At 42.8% G+C, this 10,342-nt stretch overlaps 1 protein-coding gene across 1 annotated transcript in view; it reads right to left on the bottom strand.

Moving 5' to 3' along the window:
• Positions 1-287: 287 nt before the first annotated feature.
• The window catches only part of STARD7 (StAR related lipid transfer domain containing 7), a 21,848-nt gene continuing 11,793 nt past the window's right edge, over positions 288-10,342 (bottom strand). The window contains exons 4-8 of the mRNA XM_082427348.1: positions 9,307-9,417; positions 9,144-9,226; positions 8,615-8,714; positions 3,009-3,093; positions 288-2,208 (exon numbers count right to left, since the gene is read on the bottom strand). Of these exons, the coding sequence (XP_082283474.1) occupies positions 2,024-2,208; positions 3,009-3,093; positions 8,615-8,714; positions 9,144-9,226; positions 9,307-9,417 (564 nt within the window). The 3' untranslated portion in view covers positions 288-2,023. The remainder of the gene's footprint in view (positions 2,209-3,008; positions 3,094-8,614; positions 8,715-9,143; positions 9,227-9,306; positions 9,418-10,342) is intronic.

Genomic DNA, 10,342 nt, shown 5'->3' with positions numbered 1-10,342 from the left:
CAAGTCAATCCTTCTTTTAAAGCAAAGGGTGTGGGTTACTAGTAGATCAAGACAAAGAAGTGCAAACAGGTGGTTTGTTTTCAGTTGCCAAACTGGTCACCTGGAAAGGGCTTACAGTCTAGACAAGGTAGTGAGCGGTGTGTCAGTTACCGTCAAGAAAGACCAAGCCCTGCCGCTTCCAAGTGCCAACGCTATGAGCAGAAACACACTTCAACTTTATGATCAGGAAGAAATAATAAGCCCAGTATGCAAGATTTCACCACCAACATCTGTCCAAAGACACACTCTTTCATACCAATCTTTATGTATTTATTCACACATTTGATAAAAATGCCACAGGAGTGAAATCATTACAATGACATAAGTAACTGTATAGACCAACCCCAAGTGCAGAGTCAAATTGCCACAAAGCATATGGGCAACGCCCAGCCCCTTATCACATGTGCACTCACGCCACTCGCCCACACCACCCACGTCCCAACAATCACAGGCGCTAACTTCCAACATAACCGAGGGCCTCTTCCTGGCCTGTCAGGTCCTGGGGATGAGGAGAGAGACACGATCAACGAAAAGAAGCTGGGACTGCCTGATGCATCTCCCTGCTCTGCCAACGACGCAGAGAACGCAAGACTTGAAACACTGGGGCAGGCATTTCCTTGGCACAGTACTTAGGCAACAGAAAGGTCGAGGGGCTTGAAGTTCATCTCAGGTTTAGCTCCCCTTTCAACAACACAAAAGGGTAGAGAGTTGGGGTAGGGAGCAATCTGGTCATTCAAATTCTAAGAAACAAGGGGAGGGAGGAGGATTTGAAAGCTGTTCCCGCTTCTCCAGTCAGAAAGCAGCACGACCATAAGCCAACTCAGCCAGGCCAAATGGACCCCATCTGGTTGTGACTTTATCTGAACAACGTAGTCTGCTCTTATTTTAGCTTGGAAGAGGAGGAAAAGCTTTTCAGAGGGACAAGAGGGTCACATAAACCACATCCCCCTTTACATTAGCACTTGGAACAAGGTTCCATCTATCTGTTCACACAGCTCGTCTACAGCTCTGAGAGCTGCAAGGGAGGCGCCCAATCCCCACTCGTCTGCCTTTAGCCTTCCAGGATGGGCAAGTGCTCAGCATCCAGTCAAACCTGAAGTGTGAAAAACAGCACCTCAATCAAAATGGTGTTTTCTATACAGTCAGACTATGGAAAAATCCTATTCAACTCCCCAATTCCCACTGTTTAACAAAGGTTAAAAAAAAAAAACAACAGAGCTAAAGTGTAATGTGTCGAGCATCTCCACTGACCCCATCAAAAACACTGATGATACAGAGAGCCACCGTCTCCCAGTGTTCTTGGTAAACGGCCTGCGGGAGGAGGCAACGAGCCAGATGAATACAGCACACGAATACAGAAGGACTGGTCAACTCAAAGGAAACTGCTCTGGGTAGAGGGAGTCAATGGGGTGTGAATGGGAGGCCAAGAGTGATATTTCTTGGTACAAACTTTATGTCCCTAAGGACAGGAGAAGGTGAGGACAAGGCACTTACACTGCCAAGCAACAGTTCACACCCACTCAACACCAGGACCGTGACCAAGGGCACTCCCCACGATCCCTCACTGAAGACGCAACCGTCCCGGTGGTCCAGCTGGACCTTCAGAACCGAAGGAAACCCAGAGTGCTGCAGAACCGAGGCTGAGAATGGAATGTGGGCAGAGGAAACCACGCAGAGGAAGCAAAAGATGTTGTCCCCTCTGGCCTGAGGTGAGAGGCTTGTTCCAGATTAGCTCAGCGAAACACCAAATTTCCAAATGCTTGGCCTGAGAATATGACGATGCCCCCTCGGATGCCTCCTTCTTCTGTTTTAATAAAGAGCAGTAGGGCTCTGAACAAGACCGGACACCAGTATTGAATTATCTTGCACTGGTGGTTACAGCAGACGCCTTCAAATACACGTCCTGTTTGTTCTGCAACAGAGTGAGTGATAAGACACGGAGACAGGGCTAGAAGCAGCCTGTTCCTGCTTATCTGAAAGTCCTTCAGGCGTACTCAATCCGGGCAGGGCCACAGCTACCCTCGCTCTTCCGCTCAGAAGATGGGGTGGTGGCCTTGGCTTCACTACCCACTTCCAGAGGCTTAGACGAGATATAGTCCTTTACTTTGATCTCCATGTTCTTGGCTTTCAGAGTGGCCATGTGCAGCTTCTCCAGGAAATCTGGCATGCCTGTTGGGAGAGAGGGAAATCTGGGTAGGTAGGCTGACATACAAACCAACAGTAGGCTCAAAATTAGAAGGGCCTATTCCTTTCCTGGTAAGCAGCCAATGACTGCTTATAGAGATCACAGACGGACTGACAGACAACCAAAACTTTTAGGGAGTGAAAACAACCCATGACCTCTGAGATCCTTTGAAAAGGGGTGCTCATCAGGCCACATAAATCCCCAAAGGCTCTCTTATGTGATCAAAATATCATTTATCAGTGGCACAGCGTAAATATCTGCCAATTTTGTTTAGAGAAATGTCAAACGGAAACACCTAATCTCCTCTCCATTCTCCCCCTGAGGTGTAAGAAGCCGCCTACAGAGAACCAGAAGAAAGAAAATCACGTGAGGCTGCTTTTAAGGCGAGAGACTGGAAGGGAAAGATGCAGTCACAGCAGTGATGTGTAGCCTCCGTTAAGTAAGAAGGGTGATGGCCCCTTCTCCGGGTGACTGTCCTATAACCACATTTTCTATGCCAGATTTATGGCTTTCAACACTATCTAAGAAGAAAAATTTTAAATGCATTAATATACATAGAATGTTCTTCAGCTTGCCTCTGGGCATAAGTTCCTTTTTGGGTCTCCAGAATTCTTACTCCACCAAACTGCAGCTGGAGGCTTTACTACCTTCAAGGTAGTATTCAACAATGAACTCGGAAGGGCTCCAGTGAGACAAGTACTAATCTCCTTGAAGCCACCAAGAAGCTAGAGAAAAACAAAATGTTCAGCCCAGGTCCAGGCCCAGTACACAAGCACCCACTCACCACTGGAAACCATCCAACTAACGCAGTAACGAGGAAACACTGTCTGGGGATTGTCACTGTACGTCAGCAAGTAGTCAAAGCCATTCTGGAAAAGAAAAACAGCAAAGATGAAGGTACCGGAACTATCCCCACAGCCTCCATATCCAGTACCACAGAATAACCAAGATCTGACTCTGAGGCGGAGAGTGGCAGTTTTTCACCGTGAGCAGAAAAGAGTGACCACTGAAGACCTGAGAGGCTACCATCTCACGAGGTTGGCCCCGGCTGGTGTCTGGGAACTTGGCTCCAGTCAACAGTTAAGTGCTAAGTGTGGCTCCCTGTGTCTCCTCTGTGCAAACAATGCACTTCATACTGAGCACCTGCTTTCCTGCTGGGGGTCTGGGATTTTAGGACACGCTAGGCAGAGGGCGTTCATGTGACCAGCCCCCAGTACAAATCTTGGGCGCTGAGCCTCTACTGGGCTTCCCTGGGCAGAAACATCGCACGCATGTTGCAGCTGGGAGAGGATGTGCTCCGTGGGCCCTCACGGGAGGGAGAGCATGGGGAGACTGCAGTGGGTTCCTCCAGACCCCGCCTGTGTCTTCCCCTTTTGATCCAGCTGTACATCTTTCCATCACTGTAATAAATCTCAGCCATGAGTAAAACTATAAGCTGATTCCTGTGCGTCCTTTTACTCCATCTTCGAATGGGGGGGTGGTCCTGAGGACCCCAACACATACCCCCAATTTTTAAATATCTTAATCTTTACCAAAATGATATGATCTCTACTACCATTACTGCTAACAGCAAACATGTAAACAGCACTTAACCACTTGTCAGGAACTGCTTCAACCCCTCACAACAATCCTATAATGTAGGCACCAATATCCCCCATTTTACAGATGAGGAAACTGAGCACAAAGAGGTTCAGGGACTTTGGCCAAGGTCACCCACATACTCAACGAGAGCCAAGATGAACCCAGAATTCTGACCACAGGGTCCATGCACCCATTCTCTCTGGCTCAACCTCTCATGGGTACAGTGAAGGACAGGGATTTAAGAGATTTACAGGTGTCCCGATCCCAGGAGAGGTCTGAACCAATTATGCTCCACCCAAAGGGGTAAGAGATCATCCACTACCGCTTATATGGAAAAAAAAGAAGCCAGAACTGAAAACAGTGGTTACTTACAGGAAGAAGGAAGGAACTGGGTAGATGCAACAGGGATATAAGCAAATCACTCTATTTCTTATTTTACATATTTGACTTTGAAAACATAATTTTTTTTATTATTTAATAAAACAAAATTATATTTAAAAATTATATATTATATAATTTTAATTATAATTTATAATTATATAAAATTATATATTATATAATTATATATATAAATTATATATTATATAATTATATAATTATAAAATAAATTTATATAATATATAAATTTATATGATATATAAATTATATAAATTTATATATGTAAAATAATTATATATTTATTATATAAATATATATAAATTATATATTGTATATTATATAAATTATATATTATATATTATATAAATACATATAATTATATATTATATAATTTTAATTATAATTTATAATTATATAAAATTATATATAAATTTATTATTTAATAAAACAAAATTATATTTAAAAATTATATATAAATATTTAAATATTTATATTTAATTATATTTATATTTTTTAAATTTACTTAAAAAAACAAAATTATATTTTATATTTTTAGTTACCTAAAAATCAAAAGTAGACAACAAGGAACCTAACTATGAACTGAGTTGATAGGAAAAACCACGAAGAGAGGACCTACTTCAAGCAACCTTAAAACTCAACATTTTGGGGACTTCCCTGGTGGTCCAGTGGTAAAGAATCCGCCTTACAATGCAGGGGACGTGGGTTTGATACCCGGTCAGGGAACTAAGATCCCACATGCCACAGGGCAACTAAGCCTGCGCGCCACAACTAGGGAGCTAGCGCGCCTCAAACTAGAGAGCCTGCGTGCTGCAAAGTACAGAGCCCATGTGCTCTGGACCCCGCTGTGCCACAACTAGAGAAGAGAAAAACCCACACACCATAACAAAAGATCCCGCATGCCGCAATGAAGATCCCACGTGCCGCAACTAAGGCCCGATGCAGCCAAAAATAAATAAAATAAATCTTTAAAAAAAAAAGCCTCAACATTTTGCACAGTGCATACATATCCTAAAGACAAAAAGACAGACACCCTACAGTCCTAAATTTTGAGTTAAAAGTACTAGTGTGCATTTAGGATGTATCTTTAAAACAAACAAACAAAATTTATTACTTAGTGCTACCTTCTGAAAAGGCCTAAAAACAATGAGTAGGCCCAGAGCCACGAGAACTCCTAGAAGCCAAACTGTGGTATTTAAATGACATTTCCTTAAAGGGAACCAGGGCTCCCAGAAGAAATGCTCATTTCCAGGTTTACACCTAAAACTATACAAGGTGAACCTGGAACATCTTATAACACCAGAAACCAGGCGAGTCCTGAGGTCAAGTCAAAAGGACTCCAGTCAGTAAGAAGAGGCTAACGACCAAAAATGGGACAATTTGAACACCAATAAGAATAACTGGGAACAGACTAAAAACCAACCAAGTATGTTTAAATTTGAGTTTCTAATGGCATTTCTTAAAAAAAAAACCAAAAAACTTTATCTTTGAAGGATTGCTAGCTGAAAGAACCAATTCATTATTTTAAAAACTAGTAAATGAAGGAAACAAATCAAGCATTTCTCTTACTTCCCTTTCCTCTGTGAACTATGGGAAACCAAATAGTTAATGAGGAAATTTTCCGTTAAAGTATGTCACCTAATAAATGGAAATAAATGAAGAAAGGAGGATTTACACAATATTTTGTTAACCTCTAATGAAATAGTGGATCTGAGCAATAATCATTAATCACTTCCAAATTCACAAAGAAAGGGACAATCAGACATTATTTCCTTCTAATAAAGTGGTCTTGCCCCAAACAACCTGACTCTGTTCAAGCCTCTAGATCAAAGTACCCATATACAGGAAACACAGGGGACAGAGAAACATGTTAAATGACACTATGGACACTATAGGAATATAACCAGCAAGATCCAGGACAAAGAACCTGCTTCTTCAATAAATACAACTGCAAGGGGAAAAAAGGAGGGAGGGACTTCCCTGGTGGTCCAGTGGTTAAGACTTTACCTTCCAATGCAGGGGGCCCGGCATCGATCCCTGATCAGGAAACTAGATCCCGCATGCATGCCGTAACTAAAGACCTCACATGCTGCAACAAAGGTCCCGCGTGCCGTAACTAAGACCCAGCGCAGCCAAAATAAATTTAAAAAAAAAAAAAAAAAAAAAAGGGAGGAAGAACTCAAGAGATAGACAGAAAGCTACAGATAGTATGAACCCATTTCAATGTCTGGATCTTATCTGAATCCTGATTCAAATAAACCAACTACAAAAAAATACATGGATGATCAGGAAAATTTGAACACTACAGATATTTGATATTAGGAAATACGATATTACGTTTTCAAAAATCTCTTTTCTTTTTGAGATAAATACTGAAATTTCTATAGAAGAATTCTTTGGTTCTTCTATAGCAAAACTAGAATCTGCTTCAAAATAATCAGGGGAGTGGGAAAGGGAACAGAAAGAGTACAGATAAAACAAGTTTGGCCATTGTCAGAGCTGGGGATGAATACAAAGGGTTCATTCATTATACTCTCTACTTCTTTATCTTTTGTCTACATCTCAAATTTTCCATAAAAACTAGGGAGTTCCCTGTTGCCTAGGAGTTAGGATTCCGGGCTTTCACTGTCATGGCCCGGGTTCAATCCCTGGTCAGGGAACTGAGATCCTGCAAGCCTTGCGGCGGGGCCACAAAAAACAAACAAACAAACAAACAAAAAACCTAACAAAACACCATACCTCAGCCCAAGGATCTACTTTCCATCTGGCAAACCCAAACTCAGCTGCCTGGTTTTCAAGTACCCTCTGCACATGGTCAAGGTAATTACCACTCCTCCCTAAACTCTGCCCTCCTTTCCAAGCAGTGAGTCAGTCTCTCAACATCCACGGCTCATTCCTATCTTTGTCTTTGGCTGAATCGTGTCTTCTACCTCCAGGGTCCTTCCTGTTTTCCTCTATCCACAGTCTGCCTTTTTATAAGAACCAACTCAAGTCTCACCTTTCTCTTAAGAGCTTGCCACGATATGCTAAAAGACTTACACAGATAATTCATACTGTTCCCCCACCCCAGCTGAAAGAAGTTATTTTTTGGGTGCAACACACTCTGCTAGGTGCCAAACTCTGCCTTAGCTGTTTCATGGTCAGGGTTTCTAAAGGCAGTAATGCTGGGACTCAAGTCACTTTTTTTTCAAATAGGAAATACACAGACAAGGTTCAAATTTCAAAAGCAACGTAAAGGAAAAGAGTGAGGCACAATTCTAATTCCCACCGTCCCCAGCCAGGCTCCCCTTCCTAAAAGCACTAGCTATCGACAGCAGCCTTCTTGTCTAGCTTCTAAAGCAAGGACTTTTAAAACATTTTTTAACTGTATTTACAACACACTGTAAATACTCCTTTTTACACTGTAACCAAGTTCTCTCTCACTCTCTCTCTCACACACACACTTGTACATACTTATGTAATCAAACAAAAGTTTCATGAAATATGCTTACACTTAGTTTCTATTCTATTTGTTCCTTTTCTCTTTAAGCACTAAACTAATTTTGTCTTCCACTAGTGGGTAGCAATGCATAGTTTGAAAAACAATGCTCTAGGGCTTCCCTGGTGGCGCAGTGGTTAAGAATCTGCCTGCCAGTGCAGGGGACACGGGTTCGAGCCCTGGCAGGAAGATCCCACATGCCGCAGAGTAACTAAGCCCGTGAGCCACAACTACTGAGCCTGCGCTCTAGAGCCCGCGAGCCACAACTACTGAAGCCCGTGCGCCTAGAGCCCGTGCTCCGCAACGAGAGAAGCCACCACAATGAGAAGCCCAAACACCACACAAAGAGTAGCCCCCGCTCGCAGTAACTAGAGAAAGCCCGCGCACAGCAACAAAGACCCAACGCAGCCTAAATAAATAAATAAATAAATAAAATAAAAATTTTTTTAAAGAAGGCAGAGAGCATTAGTCTCTCTCATTTTACAGACAAGTAAAGAGGAGCCCAGAAAGGCGGTCAAGTGTTCTGCCCACTGTGGGGAAATTTTGATGGAATCGGTGCTAGCTCTGGCTCCTCAGGAACGCCGCTAATGACCGGCCGATGAGTCAGGGGCCATGGTCTTCTGCTAACTGTCCCTCAGGTAACGGGAGCCATGAGTCATCACTACATTGTCTCGGGAGGTCTCCCTGGTACACCACTCTACAGCGGGGGTCCCGAAGTGGGGTTCCCAGGCCAGCGGCAGCAGCCTCACCTGGGAACTTCTCAAAACATGCAAATTCTCAGGCCGCAGCCCAGCACTGTTTTAACAAGCTCCAGCGGAGTCCGATGCAGGTCAAGCGTGAGAACCACTGAGCCCTCCCCAATTCAGATCAAAGGCATTCCTTGAGAAAATTCCTAAGCCGCTAACACATCACCTCTCGGACGATGTAGAACTCACCTCATCAAATGACCTGTGGGGACGGATAACCATTTGGGATTCATAGGCTCTGACCCTTACAAATTCCGGAGACTCCGGCACACTAGGGTGCTCCACGGCCCTGGGAGGGAGAGAAGGGAGGGCAACTCTGAGTAATGTCTACATACAGAACAGCATGGGAGCTGAAGTTAAGAGGAAAATCTAAGAGGCAGCCTCTAATTTTTTAAATACATCAGAACAGTCACAAAGATGAATGAGTATAAACTACGTACTAAAAACAGTGAGTTAAGTTGGTGATTCCTGGCTCACTAGGCTTTGTGTTGAGGAAGAGAGCATTTCTTTTTTTAATTATCAACATTAAGGAACTAAAGGATTAGTTTAATGAAAAGCTGGTATCCCTTCAATCCTCTGAGATAGTCACCAGTCCCAGCACACTCACATTCTAGCTGGGATGCACAGGGCCCGGGCTTGACTCATATGGCAAACTCCCACCACACATGTATGAATGAAGGACACGCTAAAGGAACCCAGCAGGAGCCACCGCACATACCGTGACACCAACACCATCACGTTGTTTTCCTCATCCACACTATACCGCCGAACATAAACATAATCCCGTGAGTACATTGGATACTAAAGAAAAGGAGGGGCAGGATTAGTGCTCTGCCTCACAGGGACATGATAAAAGTAAAAGCAGAGGTGAAAATACTCACAGGAAAATGGGTTACCCAGTGAAGAACCTCAGAACCACTAACCACATCCCTCTCGATCACTTCCAGCTTGATCACCAGGGCGTCCCACTTTTTTCTATACTCTGTATCCAGCTGCGGAAACAGAACAGACCATAAAGACCCAAGAGATCCAAAACAAAGCTGCAGAAGACTTCTCCAGATGCTTGGGCCTCTGACCCAAGAATCTTCTTCTGAAACAGTGATCCGACCTAAAAGGCAGTGCCAAAGTGTCAAAGACACGGCTATGTTTACTACAGACGAGTCTTTTAAAATCCCTTCCTGTAGGCCAATCCCATTACCTTGAAAATGAATCTTAACAAGAAAAAGACAAGTGTAAGAAAAAAATATTGTAATAGACATGTCTGGGGAAAATACAGTAGACAGTGATATAAATGTTTATGGGTGAAACAATTCTAAAAAGTTTTAAACAGCAAGTCCAAAAGTATGAGCAGACACCTCACAGAAATACAAGTTGCATATTTTTAAAAATTTGCAGCATCACTAGTAACTATGGAATTTCAAAGTAAGACATATATCATACATATCCAGACCAGCAAAAACTCAATACAGATTGACAAAATTCAGTGCTTAGGGGAAAGCATGCACTTGCGTATTAGCAGTGTGTGTTATAACCATCAAACTCAAAGTCCAGTAAAACTTGAAAACTCCAGGAAGGAAAAAAAATTTTTTTTGTAGAACTCTGGGTGATCCCACCTTCCCTTTCATACACTTCCCCACAAGGAGGAACAGAGTCTTTAAACACATACGCTTCATCTTTATCAAATAAACACCTTCACTGTAGATAAGCTCCAGATTGCTAAATCCTGACCGCATCTGTACTGAAGGAGAAAATGCCATAGAGGACATCGTTGGGCCAGTAGGTAAAACTGGAATACAAAGATTCTGTAAGTGCTGCATCAGTTAAACTTATACTGACTTTGCTAATGGTACCATGGCTAGCTAGGAGAATATGTCTAGTTTTAGGAAATATACACTGAAGCACTTTGGAATAAAGGGT

Source organism: Balaenoptera physalus, assembly GCF_965194825.1.
Source record: "Balaenoptera physalus genome assembly, chromosome: 15".
Lineage (NCBI taxonomy): Eukaryota > Metazoa > Chordata > Mammalia > Artiodactyla > Balaenopteridae > Balaenoptera > Balaenoptera physalus.
Note: the sequence above shows the minus strand (reverse complement) of the source record. Positions and strands in the feature narration are given on the sequence as shown.